Source organism: Streptopelia decaocto (genome assembly GCF_964273445.1).
Source record: "Streptopelia decaocto genome assembly, chromosome: 1".
Classification (NCBI taxonomy): domain Eukaryota; kingdom Metazoa; phylum Chordata; class Aves; order Columbiformes; family Columbidae; genus Streptopelia; species Streptopelia decaocto.
In genome coordinates, this window is record NC_138663.1 from 148,050,363 (window position 1) to 148,067,338 (window position 16,976).

A 16,976-nucleotide genomic window follows, 5' to 3' on the forward strand; every position below is an offset into this window, starting at 1 on the left:
AAGCACATGCATTGGGAAGCAGTCCTGAAGAACTACAGAAAAAAAAACCCAAAGGAGGGATAACAGGAGCCATACGGTCACCTTGTGGGTTTTCGCGATTGTGTGACTCCCTTCCCTGACTCTGGGAAGGGCAAGTGTTACCCAGTGGTTACTTCTGCATCCCTTCTGACAGCCAGCACTTGCCAGTAAATAACTTTCTGCAGCCTGACAACTTTGCTGGGTATGGTTTGAAGTCAGGTTTGGGTCACCCAGACTCTGTGGGTTGCTCTGTTTCTCGGGGGTCTTGGTGCAGCCCCTTCCCTAGGCTGGTTTAGTGGTGGAGGGGCTGGGGCAGCTCCTGGGCTCTGGCTTTCCTCACAGGGGGGTTCTTTGTTGCGGAAAGGGCTTTAGACAAAAGAATGCAGGAAGACCACTTAGCCTGACCTTACCCAGGAAGGGTGACCAAAAATCAGAAAGCCATTTAATGTCTGGCGTTACCTTCCTGATGCTACGTGCCTTTTGAAGGAGCAACAACAGATTTTCAAAAAGCTGCTGTTTGGAGCAGGGATATTAAAGAATTGTTTGTAACCTGACTAAGAGCAGACAGCAAAAATAAAGTAAAAATGCAAATGTTTCTCCCTAACTGGGCTTGGCGTGAAAGCAATCTGTTCCCACTTCAGGCTCCCCAGAAAAGAATCCCTGTGTAAATGCTAACAAAAGCCTCGGAGGAGAGGAAGTACTTCCTATCTCCTAATGCCTGTTCTCTGGTTGTATTTTTAGATTCTTTTTCAGTGTTGGTGGTGGTTGTGCATCAAACTGGAGTGCTGTGTGATTTAAAGGGTTTTTGTCAACTGCGCTTTTGTTATCTGAGTTAGCAATTTCAGAAGGATGGGTATCCAGATTTGGGGGATTTACCCTTTTGTTATAACTAAGCACCTTAATTAAAAATTATTGCGGCAAAATGTCTGGTTGTAACCTACTGAAATTATTTGCTATGAGATATCAGAAATATTGGGTCAGTTATAGGAATGTGTTAATTTGTGGGACTGATATGCGTGGTTGGTGTCTATTTATAGTATTAATTTCCTAGATGGATTTCTAATAGCATTAGCAGCATGTATTCATATGGCTATAGATAAAAGAATAATTAGTAGAGTAAGAGATGTGCAGAGATTCTTGACTTTTTGTGTTTAATTTCTTTTATACAAAACTAGCCATGAGGAAGAAGAGATCTTTTAGGGAAGAGAAAACTGCTTTTAAAATAATATACATAAAAATGAGTGCTAGCTCTCTACAGCTGCATTGCTGTTTCTCCTATTTATATGCACATCCAAGATGGGAATGAGATCCTTTATGGGCTGAATAGGGGGAAGGGGTTGTCTGGATCAGTATAAGTGTAGGCATTTTGATCCTCTTCTGAGCCTCTTCCAGTTAAAGACAAGAAATATGAGAAACAGGGGTTGATCTTGACAAATAAAATCCAAGTTGGAGGAAACGGCAAATCAGGAGACTTAGGAATCAGTTTAGGTCAGGGTATTTGAGATACAAGAAGGTGAACAGAGCAAGGTGAGATGGTGCTCCTAGAGCAGGGAGACAACTCATACCTAAATAAAGAGCTTCTCTTATATTTGCTGATAGCTTAAGCTGGTTCTTATTCAAACTAAACCTTGCTCCTTCCTAACTCATTTTGTGATATTTCAGTGTGTTGCCAGGCAGCCTTATTTGTCATTTTTACTGCATTCTCTATGACAAAAGGCTATGGCATTGTAAATACAAAATAATGACATAAAACCAGGGCAAAGATCAGTCAGGAGTGAATAGAAAAAGTCCTTTAGTTTTCTAAAACTGGAAACTTCTACCTTATTTCATGTGCTCGCCCCGGTGACACTTAGGTGCCTGTCCTTAGCAAATACTTCCAGAGTATCTAGAGTGCCCAAGAAAGACAAGAGGTTTCTTTCATGTCTGCTAAATATAGCTTGCTATCCTCCATGGCTTTGCAATGCCCTCCTGTAGTTTCTCCAGTTCTTTGTTCTAGTGCCTTTGTATTTCATTTTACATACATCCACGTGTTAAATAATATCAGCCCTTGAGGAAAAGTTCATAGAAAGCTGCTTTCTTGGTTCAAGTACCGTATTTTTCTAATCCTGGGCCAAATTGTACCCTACATGCCAATGTCCTCAAGATATCCTGTGAGAATTTCTGTATTTAAAGAAATAGAAATTAAAATCGCGCTTTGTTAAAGTCATATATGATACCTACCAGTTTTCGTTTTACAGCCTTTTGCATCTTACCCCACTATGGGATTTCTCTCTCCTGCCCTTTTTGTGGCCTGTTGCTCCTTTAGGAGCAGTTTCCTGGGATCCAGGCTGGGCTGTTCCTTTGCTAAGGCACAAACCAGCAGTAAGTCACCCAGCAGACAGCCATTCACACCCTTTCACCTTGCTGCAGGGTGTCTGGGGTGGCCTCTGCACTGCTGCAAGCGCCGCTGTAATTGTGGCTCCGGGGTCCGGCCGTCACAGCAGGACCCGGACGCTGCTCAGTAGGACAGGGGCTTGTGCGTCTGCAAACTGCAGTGGAGATCCAGCGAAGTGTTGGCAGTGTCAGCGCTGCAAAGCAGCTTGAAATTCCACCTTTGCTCTTTCCTGGGAAGGTCAGTGTCATTTGTACTTAAAACACACAAGATTACTAATAATTAGGGCACTGTCAAGCAATGTACTGGAACTCCTAAAGGTGTGCAGAACATATATTTATCATATAATGCATCACATACATTTTGTCTTCCAGGAACCAAAATTTATTGAAACAATTCTCTTTACAGTATAAAGTAATTTCCTCTGTTGAGGTAGCTTCATGATAGATCATGTGCCATGGGACTCTGAGCTCCATAACAGGAAGGTGAGCTTTAGCTTCTACATCTGTCTCCACTGATGTCACTTCACCCAGAGGTTTGACTCACGTCATTGTCTTCCAGATCTGCTATTCAGTTTGTGATTAACTAGTCTCCACACACTTCCCTCAGTCTTTTGTAGGAAAGACCGTCGGAATATAGTCTGGCTCTTTCCATTAAGTTTCGTAGCTTGTCATATTTCCATTTGCAGTAGAAGCTCCTAAATAAATGTTTAAATATAACAAGAGTGTCTCCAAACACCTCTTGCTCTAGCAAGTAGGTTCCAGGTTGTCTTGGGGGGGAATCTCATCTCACGCAGCTGTGGGTATCTGCAGGGCCTGATTTGCAAGCAGCAGAGCTTACTTTAGTGCATGCTTTTGCTCATTTTGCCCATCCAGGCATTGTCCTCCTGCAGACAGAGTTCAACACCTTGCCATTCACACACTGCCCTGCTGTGGTATACACGCTGATTCTTGGGGCTAGCCCCAAATCTGCCCCAGCTGCTTCAGTGTTGCAGGTGGTATGGCGCAGAGACTGAGCAGCTGAAGCTGTCCCACTGGCAGTGGTGAGGACCTGAGAGGGCTGGGAAGGGCCACCGGAGCCCAACCAGTTGAGGAGAGTAAGGGTGTTTCAAGTGAAGCCACCCGCAGCTGTAAATAGCAAGCCCTAAGCTCAACTGAGATCAGGACTGGAGTGGCAGGGTAGGACTCACAGAATCACAGAATGTTAGGGACTGGAAGGGACCTCAAAAGATCATCTAGTCCAATCCCCCTGTCGGAGCAGGAACACCTAGATGAAGTTACACAGGAAGGCGTCCAGGCAGGTCTTGAATGCCTCCAGAGTAGGAGACTCCACAGCCTCCCTGGGCAGCCTGTTCCAGTGCTCTGGCACCCTCACTGAGAAGTTTCTTCTCAAATTTAAGTGGAACCTTTTGTGTTCCAGATTGTACCCCTTAGCCCTTGTCCTATCATTGGTTGTCACTGAGAAGAGCCTGGCTCCATCCTTGTGACACTCACCCTTCATATATTTGTAAACATTAATGAGGTCACCCCTCAGTCTCCTCCAAGCTAAAGAGCCCCAGCTCCCTCAGCCTTTCCTCATAAGGGAGATGCTCCACTCCATTATTCATCTTTGTTGCCCTGTGCTGGATTTTCTCCAGTTCCCTGTCCTTCCTGAACTGAGGGGCCCAGAACTGGACACAATATTCCAGATGTGTTGTCACCAGGGCAGAGTAGAGGGGAAGGAGAACCTCTCTTGACCTAAATCTTGACTCATCCCCCTCTTTTAGAAACCCAACCTAGGATAAGTGAGTTTCACTCCATGGAAGCCTCTCTCATCCCCTGCACCCCACCTCCTCCTGTGTAAGCTGTGCACAGCTGGTTCCACTTGCTACGGTGAGGTGAGAGGAGTCCCAGCCCTTGTCCTGACAGCACAGCACATTGGTGGGGATTGGAAATTCAGCTTCTCTTTCCACCTCTCTGACTTCATTTATCACTTAACAAACTCCATAACCTCTCTGGGAGCATTTTAATCTGCTGCTGTGGATGTTACCGGTGCTTTACTGGCCTGCCCACCCCACGTAAAAGGTGGTCTGGATAGCTTGTCCTTTTATTGTACTTGCACAGTACAAAACTGTGCTTGGTTTAGACCTCCACTGGGGTAGGGATGCTGAATGCAGTCCTCTCTTCTGCTGCTTAAGCTGGGCTTACCAATGCATAGACTACCCAGGATGCTCCCCAGTTGCAGGGCTCAACGTGCAGGGGGCTGCCCGGCACCTTCATCTGACCCCATCTGCAGCAGATGCAGCAGCCATTGAACAAAATGCAACCTGAGAAATCTGCTTTTCAGAATGGAGGGGAAGACTTGTTCTTTACCAGCTGTATTGATTTGGTGGGAAAAAAAAATGACATCTCTCATAAATCTTGTCTTGCCTTGTCTTTAGAAATGGCATGTAAAAAATTCTGAACTGTATGCTGAGCTCTTCTTTGTTGCTTTTCTCAGCAAACAGGATGCAAAGGAAATTGTACACATACATTTATGATTAATCATTAGGAGTCACTTAACAGTAGCAGTATGCTTGCTATTTTCGCTCTTTCCCCTTCGCATCCCATGGCCTTTGTAAAAATAGAATGATTCATCTAAAAAAATTAATTTCCGAAGATCAGCACAAGGTACTGGGAAAAGCAGGGGCAATTCTCTTTTTTTTGACAATTACACTTAAAGGGAATTGATCACTGTTATCCATAGTTCTCTTTTCTAAGTTCATATGCATTCAAATGCAATTAAAAATGTAAACAACTTTTGAAGAAGTTAGTCTCCGGTTTTTACCAAACAGTAAATTGCAGCATTTGCAACAAATAACCATCAGCAAGCTTCAGTCTGTGGCTGTCAGTTACTCAGATAGTTCACTGCTCTGTTCTCTTATGCAGAAATCACCATAGACGTTTTCCACATTAATGGCTTTCAAGATCTGCCTTTCTTTTGCTTTCTGCTGCTGAAGCTGGTGGGCACATCTGCATGAGTAGGTGCAGGCAATCTTCTGCTGGGTCCCTCCAGGCTCCCACCTGCCTCTTCACACAGACTCCAGGCTGGAAGGCATGTGGATGCGCCCCAAAATTTCATGCACAAAGGCTCCCTCAAAGGTGAAATAGGAGACACAAGCACATTCTTATGTCCCGCTGAGCCTTGTGGGGAGAGGCTCTGCACAACAAAGCTCGTAGGTGAGTATAAAAGGAAACTAATGAATAAAATCCCTCAAACATCGGCAATGCGGTAGGCCTGAACGCCTCTCTTTATGAGATACAGCAATTGGGAGTTGTGCGAGGTCACGGATCTCCTCAGCTTGCCATCAAAAACCCACGTGTAACAGCCAGCCAAGGTGTGCAGCTGTTTCCAGCTGCACGTCGCACCTGAAGATCTCCTGCTCTACCTATTGGGGAGAGAAGATGATGCTGATCAGGGACTGCCTGGGGAACCAGGGACCCTGCTGAACTTTCAGAGGGCAGGGAAAGGAAGAAAGGAAAGATCTGTCTACACCTGGAAGCATTCTTAAATTTGTTTTCCACTGGTAATGTTTCTTAACAGCATTACAAATGTTAATATTTATATAGCTGCTTTCTGTAAGTATAGGTTTAACTTGCTAATGGTGCCAGTGCCAGCAGGTAAAGCAGTAATTGTTCAATACATTGGTAAAAAGGACGCTAATTTATTAAACCAGGAGGAGCTTGAAAATAAATGTTAAGCCATGAAAAATTACACTTCTTCATTTGTTGTGGTTAGAAAATGTGCTGGAATAGTAGAGAGTTGGGACCTAGAAATACTCATTTGAATCAAATGTTTGGGAACTCTTGATTGAAAAACACTTTGGCTCATTGTCTAGCTGCTGTAATTGAAGAAGGATTTCTCCATGTAAATGTAACACTGAATTAGTATTATTAATTATAGTAACCTGGAGCCAGGAAAAATATGCTTCATGGTTATATTGTAATATTGTGATACTTAGAATTTGCTTTGAGCCTTAGTTTGAGGTATCCAAATGACTAGAGGCCTTACTTTTCATTTGTGCTTTACTTTTCGTTGCTCTAGGGGTTAAAATAACTTAGGAGGAACACACCCTTTTTTCCTTACCTCCTCTCTCACCCCTTGTCTCCTGCATTGCATAACAACTCCTAAGTGATTTTCTTTGGTCACCCTGACTGTCACCTCACCTGACTGCAAATGACCCGAGGTGGCTGCTTGTGTAACAGAAACCCGAGCAATTACTGCTGTTCCTGTTACACTTGCCTCATTGTAATAATCTCTGATTTCAGTAAATTGTTTAGCTTCAATGATTACAGCAATTAAGATTGCTTTTTCTTACAGAATAAGCTGGCTAAGGATAAATTGTAGGGTTTTTTTCTTGTTTTCATGTGTTTTGATAACACCTAATCAGAGATGTTCTCTACAGAAAATGTACTGTGATTGCACATTATTCTTCTTTATAATTAAGTTCTCCTTTGAATGTAACCTGTCACACTGAAGTGAATTTACACACAGCAATATTCTGCAGAGGAGAGAAAAACTGAATTATCTCAGTGTCACCACTTAATAAAAATTACCAACTTGCAGGCATCAGGGAGAACAAACTTAAAGGCTGTAAGTTTGGGTTCCCTTCCTATTTATTTTGTTTTCCTGTGGCCTCTGAGGTGTTCTGGGAAACGTAAAGCTAACAGACATGGTGTTCTTGAGACGACCATGAGCTTTTTACATGATGCTCTCCAGACATGGGAACAGCTCCAGCTTGCCAAGTATGTTGCCTCTGATAGTGACCAAAAGCTGATGCCTGGGGAGCTACGCAGAAGGAAAGAGCGGACCTTTTATGGGATTTCCCTTGGTAGTAATCCCAGCTCGCTCCCAGCTGTGGCTCAGGGACTTCCTACAGGATTTGTGACATTCAGTGTTTTTCCCTTTGGTTAACTCCTCTGGTCTCACCTCACACCTGGGAATCTCAGGGCGTTTCCTAAACATGAGTGACACTCCAAGTTTTCACTTGTGTTATCAGACGCCATGATGCACATGGTTATGGGTTTATAATTTTTTTTGTTGTTTGCTTTGTCATAGGGGTTTTGGGCGTTGTTCAGTTTTCAGCTTTGTATCTGCCAGCTTTGAAGAGACTTCTGATTTTAGGTAGTTCCTGGTAGTATTCTGAAATGATGGTTTCATATATAACGCTCTGTGAATGGTGTTTTTGGATGACACTGCTCAGCTTCATGAGCAGATTTTAAATCATCCTGTGACACATCTTTATGTATCAACAAGATGAAGTTTCATAACCTTTTGGAGCCTTTTGTCCAACAAGAGAGGTTTGGGTTATGACTTCGGTGACATATTTCCCTGTAGTTTTCTGCTTCTATGTGCTCTAATGGCCATGACAAAGTGAGAAGAAAATTAATTAACAGCTATTAGCCATTAACCTCAAGGGAAGTAACATACTGGCAGACACAGTTGGCACTACCTGGCAGCATTTTTCAGCTGTGCCTTTTTAAATGAAAGATTCAAAAGGTTCAAGCTGGTCCAGCAAGAAATGAACAGACAAATGTGAAATGGATGTGAAATAGCCTTTGTCTTTTCAAGCATGTTAAATCCATGCATGCCACTGTCTTCATAGATCATAATGTTCTTGATCCTGAGTCGAGTCTGTCTTTTGAACTCTGTTTCTTTGCAGCTATTGGAAAAATGTTACTTGCTTAGGGTCATGACTCAAAACCGCCCTGGCTGGTCCCCGTCTTGTTCCGGTACGGAAAATCTGCATTGAAAGCTGTTTGTCTCCCTTGATGTTTGGCTTTTCAGTTATTGTTTTTACATTTCTCCTTGCTGATTACAGAAACTGAAGCATAAACTATATTTCTGATATATTAAAAAAGCTGTGTCTTATATATATATCATATATATTTAAAGGACACGGTAGCAGTGCCGCTTCAGACCAGAATAGCTCCATGAGTTACCAGGTTGCAGGTCATGAATTTTGAAGTGTACAAGTAATTGCTTAGTTTTAAACTACATTCCTTTCTAAAGCTAATCTTCAGATTACACCTACATTCTCCATGGTATGTAGCAAAGGGCAAGGAGGTTTGGCACAAAATCCCATTGTCTTCGCTTATTCCTTTGCTTTTGTTCTGCCAAGCAAATAACCTGCACTGCTCCTTCAGATAATCCCAGCAGAATACACTGTTGTGAGGGGTAACATCTACATCTTCCCTCACAAGTCTTATGATATATATATTATAACCATTCTTTCCTGCTTTGCTCATTCAGGATGTCAGTTGCTGGGGTGGAAACCCTTACTTTTAAAACCACCTTGCAATAGTTACTAAAGCCTTTGGTGTGGAAAATGTGTAGAAGTTTTGCTTTGCACTAACTGCTACTGAAATTCATTTGTGCTTACTTGACAGGTCTGCTACTAGTATTGAAGAGCTCATAAATATAAAATACAAGATGAAGACCTTCAGTTTGTATTACCTCAAGTGTTAAGTTCACCATAATGAAGTATGAAGGCAATGTTATTTTGTATTAGCTTTATTTGTCAGTAACGTTACTCATGCTCGACTCTTAGGAACATAAATTGCTTCTGGTTATTCTCTTTCAGTTGCTGAATATTGGGGCCATTATTTAATTCTGCAATGTTAACTGCAGATGGCTCAGCTGTCTGCCATCCTCTGCTGGTTTTAAAGCTCAGTGATGCTGCAGTGAATGTGGAAAATAAAAAATGTGAAACCGAAACTGAGGATGACTAATAATTACAATTTAATCTGTGTGTGAGAGAAGAGCAACAGCTGAGGGGATGTTTTCTCTACCACATTCTACCTTCTGCCCAAAACAAATTAATTCAAGATATGAAAAACTTTGCACTTCCTCATATAAAATAAAAAAAAAACTTAATGAAGGTGAAGAATGGTTTGAGAGGCTATGTTGCTGGAGGTGTAAATTAATAGTAATGTTCGAGAGGAGACATGTGGAAGTGGCATGCTGGTTAGTAAAGCTAAAGGTCCGTTCTCAGCGTAGTGTCTGCAGCGGAGATGTTACTATAATAAGGATGTCGCTACGAGAAGGGAAGCTTGGTGTTGGAGTTATCTCTGCCCTACAAGGAATGGTGTGGATGTAATGGAAGTCTTCTGGTAGCTGGGGTGTTATGTTGAGTCATGGTATTAATTATAGCTACTGGATGAACTGCTTAGATCATGGTGTTCAGCTTGTTTAAACATTGGTTCGAGCTAGTGTGGGCAGATGGTTAAGACAGAAGCACAGGCTGGCATTTGCCTTCTCACTAAGGATTTCGTGAAGGATTTTTGGTGAATTTCAGTGACAGATGACATGAGCTGAATATTGGTGCTAGGAAACTATGACTCTGAAGAGAAACATGGTAGTGCATCATTTTAGAATTGTAGAATAATTTAGATTGGAAAAGATCCTTAAGATCATTGAGTCCAACTGTTAACCTACCACTGCCAGGTCCCACTAAACCATCTCCCTAAGCACCACATCTACGTGTCTTTCAAACACCTCCAGGGATGGTGACTCAACCACTTCCCTGGGCAGCCTGTTTCAATGCCTGACAACCCTTTCTGTGATTCAATTTTTCCTAATATCCAATCTAAACCTCTCCTGGTGTAATTTGAGGCTATTTCGTCTTGTTCTCTTGCTTGCTACTGGGGAGAAGAGACCAATCCCCTCCATGCTACAACCTCCTTTCAGGTGGTTGCAGAGAGCAATAAGGTCTCCCCTCAGCCTCCTTTTCTCCAGGCTAAACAGCCCCAGTTCCCTCAGCTGCTCCTCATCAGACTTGTGCTCCAGACCCCTCACCAGCTTCGTTGCCCTTCTCTGAACTCGCTTCAGCACCTCAACATCTTTCTTATGATGAGGGGCCCAAAACTGAACACAGGATTCGAGGTGGAACCTCACCAGCACCAAGTACAGGGGGACAATCACTGCTCCAGTCCTGCTGGCCACACTATTTCTGATACAAGCCAGGATGGGATTTTCCTGAAATGTCAGAAAATACAAAGGTCAACATCATACATTTTACATATTTGAACTTTAAATTTGTTTCTTAAGCAACAGATGAGGAACACGCATACACTTAGTTGTAATTTGCTAACAATTGCCTTTTGGTAATTTGGTAATGTTTGTAACCAGCAGGCAGAAAATACAACATTTTTTAAAAATATGACTTACAACAGGAACCTGCTATAGTTAAATATTGCTCTAACTTTCTACAAATTCTGTCAGACTGATTTTTCACTGTGCTTGTATGGCTGATAAAATGTTGTGTGGGAAAGTGCTGCTTACCTGTTTATTCCAGTTATATTCATTTCCTTATGGAGACATGGAATGTGAACCTTCTCTGTGGAGACCAAAGCATTTTTTGGACATGTTTATACAAGAATCAATTTATATTGAAGTATATGCAACAGCTAGAGTTGCCTTTTGTTTGCCCTGTTTAAACTCCCACCACATAAGTTTATTCAAGCTTTTTGTGGCAAAGACTAAAGAATGAAACTTGTAGGAGCACTCAGAATTCACTTGATTTTTATTGCAGTGGTTTCAAGATGGTTTTATATTCTTTTTAATAAGAAACAGAAGTTAGACCAGTGCTAGGCACATGTGAAAATCCTACCTTTAATGAGCATTTTTATGATAGAATATACCTTCTTTCAAATTGCCTTAAGAGATCAGCTTAACACAAAAAGTATTTTATTGCTTAAGAGATAAACAATTGCAGCAACCAGAACCCAAGAGTGTTTTTAATTTCAATTAAAAAGATGCGAAAGGTCAATCATTGCTTTAAAAGTTTGGTGCAGAAATCAGTGCGTGGCACTGCAAGTCCACACAGATTTTGCAGCAAAACTTCTGTTCCAGTTGTTCTGTGTTTTGTCTGGAGGGCCACTGTGTAGCATCAGTTTTAATACAATTAAAATGAAATCAGCCTTACCTATGCAGGAAGGGGAGGGATGCACTGTGAATACTTATTCCCCCACTGCATAACCAGACAGGGCTCATGGCTTTCTGACAGTGCCGGTGACGCAGTGACATTTCATGGTGGCACGAGCAGGTTGCCAAGCAGCAGCTGCTTTTGCCAAGCACCTTGTTTGGAGCCGTGACTGCTCAGCACGTCTATTTGTGGCAGGGAGCAGAGCACTCAGCAGGGCTGGCTGGCCACCGAACCTTCTCTGTAAGAGTCCCTGTCTGCCTCGGGCAGCCAGATTTGAAAGGTCTCCAGAGAATCACAGAATCATAGAACAGTTTGGGTTGGAAGAAACCTTCAAAGACGATCTAGTCCAACCCCCCTGCAATGAGCAGGGACATCTTCAACTAGATCAGGTTGCTCAGAGCCTCGTCCAGCCTGGTCTGGAATGTTTCCAGGGATGGAAAAGCAGCGTGTGAGTGGGGCAGCAATTGTCCGTCAGCGATGACAAAGCAGTGCGGATATTTTTGCTGCTGTTTTCTGAAGCCCTTCTCTGTAGCCACGGTGGGACCCTTCCCTTCCCCTCTTCTGCTGTTTCCTTTAGCATCTTCCCCTCCATCAGCTTTGGCTTCTGATATATCATCAGTGTGCCAGGAAGAGCCTCTCTGCCTCCTTCCTTCCTACGTACCTTTTCCAACGAAATCCTGAATTTCTCACTTTTCTCGTCTCCTTATGACTGCTTCCTTAGCAGCAGGCTGGTAGGTTTTGTCCCAGATCCCAGGGAATGCCCTTGGGAAGCTGATACTGCAAATCAACAACCCCTCTACACACTTCTCACTCCCCATGGATGGCTTCACCTCAGAGTAACATAGAATTCCCTAAGGAAAATGCTGTGTATTTTTAACTGCGTATTTCAGCTCTTGGCAGCACTCCTCCAGCAAAATGACAGAAAAGAGAAAGATGGCCAGCTGCTGTGGATTTGTGGACTACCAAACCTTCACAGTAGAAACTATGTTTTGCTTCAGTAGCAGAAGAGCCCTTTTTAAACTCCTGTCGAGCTGCTTTTTTGCTTAATGGAAAACAAGTTGGGAGTAATTCCGCCAGCAGCAACAGCAACAGGCCTTGAGAACCAGGAAGCTTCTACTTACTGTGCATATGGAGTCCCAGGACCATTTTAGGAGTGCTTCTTGAAAAAAGCTAGGAAGATTAAAACAGACTTTTTGGATGGAAATCTTATTGCACTGACTTGCTGTACTACTTGCTTTGCTACAGCCACGCAGAAGACTGTACAGTGGCAAGCTGAAGAAGCAAGGAAATATTTTCCTGTTGACCTCAGAAGACGCGAGGCAGCACAAGTGGCTTCCAGCCACCTTGGTAGTCTGTGGATTTCGCATTACTACAAGGACTAAAGTAGTCCACTGGGAGAAACAAACTCTTCAGGGCTCCCTGAATCTCAGCAGCAGCAGCAGCCTCCTGGGAGAATCGCCTGTGATCTGGTACTAAGGAGATGGTCAGTGATAACAGTAAGAGACAGACTGCCTTGCTGTTTCTTATCATAGTGGCTTGGTGTACCTGCACTAATCCTGGACGAATCAGCATGGTTAGTCCATTGCAGTCACTCTCCCTGGAGATTTTCATACCCACAGAAGCTCAGCGTTTGACCTGTGCAGGAAATGTTGGGAAGCAGCACGGAGACGAAGAGCCAGCATCACTACTCCTGCATCTCCATTAGCAAACAGCACTCATTTTCATCACTCCAGCGGATGCAGAAACCTTTTCTTCCAGTGCTGTTTCCTGCTACTAACCATGTTCTGGCAAGTTCATCATGGCCTAGGGCTACAAGCTGAGCATTACTTGATCTGGAGCTTGCTCCGTGACAGATAAAAATAGGGCTTGAGCCCCAGCCAAGCCATGTCAGTGGTAAGGGTGCAGCTTCTGTAGCCTGTTACAGCTTGTAACTGCTGGTAGCTCTGGTGCAAAATGCATAATCACACCTACAAATGAGTAGATGAGCAGGGTCATGCTGCCTGGGTCCCACCGACTGTGATGTCCTGTGGCTCAGGACATCTTGCACCTCCTGATGACAGGAGTTGAAGGAAAGATGCCTGACCAAACCCATCCCAGAAATTTGGCAGCAGCAGCAGAGATGCAGCGCTGTGTTGGCCAGGATATGGGAAAGACGGCTACATGTGAGCCCAGGCCTGCATGGAGAGTGGCGTGTGGGCTGCTGTACACTTACTGAGCAAGCTGTCCTAGCTAGCGATGAGAGGTATGACCCAAAACCATCATAAACCAGACCCTCTGAAGTACGTCCTAGGAAGTCAAAGGCATATTCAAAAGTAGTAGCCTTGACTGGACTTTCTGTCATGTTGTCATCTTCTAGTCTTCATTTCTGCTCTTGTTCCCTTTCTTCTTGTTTGTCTCCTTCCTGTCCTCCTCTGCCTTTCCATGCCCCCTCGCAGATGAGCAGATTCTTCAGATGCCAAGGCACCGTATGTCATGAGCCCCGAGTGGATGCGTTTCTGTGGTTCAATCGATTGCTGACAAGGCTGAGTGAGTTCAACACAAGGGATAGTTAATCAGAGAAGCTTCTCCAAACCCTGCTTTGTCTGGAGTTACGAGTGGCTGGAAGTCTAGTACCCCACATCTGCTGCAAGCTCTGGGCTTGAAGCAGGAAGAGCTTGCAGGTGTGTAATTATTAGCTGCAGATCTGCAGCTAATCCACCCCGCCTTCCCTAGTAGGCAGTGCACAACAGGTTTTTAAAAATAAAATGTTAAATAATTGCAACATTAGGAGGGCAATCTGTGGTGAAGGAATTATTAATTTTATTCTTTCTGCCTGATTTTGCTCTCTCAGTTCCCTAATATCCACAGTAAATTTCTTCAGTAAGTGTACTTAAATTAGATAATTGTTTTAAATGCAGTACATCACTGGAAATCAAGCTTCATTTATCCTCCTTCATATATTGCCCATCATAGTATACCTGGCAGTTCGGTAAATGGCCTGTGAAGCACAACAGAAACCAAACTATTCATCCATAACTGCCCCTTTTCTGAAATGCTGACAAGAATACACCTATAGATAAATTCAGCACATATGACTTAGAAGACACAAGTGGAATATGAAAGGCCATTTTTACAATGAAAAATAAACTGTAGCATGAAAGCAATATTTACCTAATGACAGAAGTCTTCGCACTTTCCACTGCTGTTTTGCCCATGATCAAATATTATTGGAATCCACCTCCACACCCAGCAGAAGGAAGCTGAGGACAAGTTTGGTGGTGGTGGTGTTTGCTCACGTAGGTGACCAGCACCGCAGCTCTCCTGGGCAGCTTCTGTCAGCAGCTGACAGCAAAGCCCCTCTCCAGCATCTGATTGTGCACAAGGGCCTGGCAGGGGAATGTGCAGCTCCGCTGGCAGCCAGCGTCAGTAAATCACAGCGTGACGGGCTCACCGCCCCGCCACCGAGCTTTTAACTTGAAGCTCTAGCAGGGCGCTGAGTAGCTCCGGCTGCATGACACGGAGCTGTGAAAGTAAATCACTTCGCTGGGAACAAGGGGAAGGCCAGCAGATTGTTTTGCAGCCTGTGCCTACAGCTTCTTTGCAGTATAAGCATAGAATATATACACCTGGGAAAGAAATTAGAGAGAGATGAACTTTCAGCGCAGAGCTTACCCTTACCCCATCCCGGAGGATGAAGAGGTTGCACACAAGGTCGCTCCTGATGCCTACAACTCTGCAGGAAATGAAGACGAGAAACCGGTGTCAAAATTGCAACGTAGGCACAGTGACATAAAACTCTACAAAGAGTTTTGTGACTTTTATGCAAGATTGTAAGTTCATTCTGTTCGTCTGTGGGGTATAACTATGGTGACATTATTGGTGTATTGTACATTTGTACTTTATTATCTGAGCTGCAGGCTGGCTGTGCAAGCCGTTCTCTAATGCAACCTTTGCCACGGTTCTGCTTGATACTTTGCCAGTTGTAATCATCAACGAAAATTTGAGCCGTTGCTTTAAACTTCATAATTAATTGCGTCAGAAATTTTTATCGGCAGTTGAAACAGGGTTGTGATTTGTCAAGTAGTCTCTCTGACTTTATGTTGTTTGCCTACTATTTTGGGCAGACCAATAAACTGCTTCACTAATGCAAAAGTATTATGTACATCTCTGTGTCTACATGTGCATTTCAAATCAAAGTGAAGTGCTTTTGCACACTGAGAAGGAAAGTTTTATACTTTCATTTGGTTTTGAACTTCGTTTCATATTTTGCTTGGAGTATAATTTGTGTCTTACAGCTCTTAACATTGAATAATTTTTTAAGTTTAACATCCTTAGTGCCCAAGAACTGCTGAGGTAATGATGAACATCCTAATTTCTGTTGTGATTATTCTTCATTTAGATTGATAAAGGGGACGGGTGAAGTGATGGAGGTTTTCCTGCACAGAAAGCTCATAGAATCCATGGAGAACATTGGCGAGCTTTATAGTTAACCACAGTTCATACATATAATCACTCTAGGCTTGTCTGTTATGTATGGGGTAGTATGGAATAGACCATTCTCCATCTGATATCCTTGTGAAATTTGCTTACTTGTTGTTTCACTGAGAGAGTGGTGAACATTTGGATAGCAGTTACTGTTTTCCTTTTCTGCAAAGATCTCTAGAGAGAGAGGAAAAAAAAAGGCCAGCTAATAATAACTGGTCAGATGTGACCTTGCCTAGGGCTCTCCTGTGAGAACAGTGTAAGAAAAAGACAAAGCACATTCCTTTTTGAAACTTGTGCCAGGTGTTTGCTTGCTCCCTTGAATGCCATGCAAGGAATGAGTTCAGTTCCTATTGAACCTGGTGGGAGCCAGGAGGTCTCACCCCTTGGAGGGAAAGGCAGTGCGAAGGAGCACCTTGCAGAGGACTAAGGGCTCTGCATTTGCAGATACAGCACGATATCTATATCAAAATGTGTACATGCATGCACACGTTTAAAATGTCAGTTGTTTAATAAGCTTCCAGATAGATGTTTGAGTCAGTGGTTTTGTCAGCTGTGGTCAGATTGTAACGAAACTAGACCATTACCCTGTATTTGCTGTCTGCTATCAAATGGTATTGGGCAGAGAGGTGAACCTGAAAGGCATAGCTTTGAGAGTCTAGATATGAGTGAGAAAATGCTTGCAAAGGAAAAATCAAGTGAGCCTTTTTCTGGCCTTAATTAACTGAAACACAGCTGTACTGTCTGCTGCAGATGTGGACAAGATCCTAGTGAAGTAGCTAATTCCTCTGATATTTTGCAGCTACTCCGTTGTCATTTTATGGTCACGTGCCTTTGAGAAGCCACCAAGGTTGCAATTTGAGTGACTTGGCATGGGGTCACCAGGTCGTGTGGGTCACAGTGGGGCAGCCAGAGCATCCCAAACATCTCCCTTAGCCCCCCTGGACCAACAACAGCACTCTGTGAGCTGACCTCCCTAACAAACCAACCAAAAATCCCAGGGCTTCAAACTAAATTTGTAAAATGACTTCAAGTTATCTGAAGCTTTTAGAAGGAATAATTGTTTATGTACTCTGGTTTTCAGTAATATCTACCAGACTAGATACTGTACACACCTTCACATTGCTTATTTAGAACTTTTGAACTGGTGCTGTTATATGCATTTTAGAATTGGGAATTATT

The 16,976-nt window shown here is 43.3% G+C and overlaps 1 protein-coding gene across 10 annotated transcripts in view; it reads left to right on the top strand.

Annotated features, from left to right (window-relative positions):
- The window catches only part of LIMS1 (LIM zinc finger domain containing 1), a 79,508-nt gene that overhangs the window by 42,510 nt on the left and 20,022 nt on the right, over nucleotides 1-16,976 (top strand). Inside the window, exon 1 of one of the 10 annotated variants that reach the window (XM_082069541.1) lies at nucleotides 14,892-15,142. The exons of 8 other annotated variants lie outside the window; for them this stretch is intronic. In XM_082069541.1, coding sequence (XP_081925667.1) covers nucleotides 14,961-15,142 — 182 coding nt within the window. In that variant the 5' untranslated portion in view covers nucleotides 14,892-14,960. Of the gene's footprint in view, nucleotides 1-14,891; nucleotides 15,143-16,976 lie in introns of those variants that run through there. One more of the 10 variants, XM_082069532.1, reaches the window with a different exon arrangement.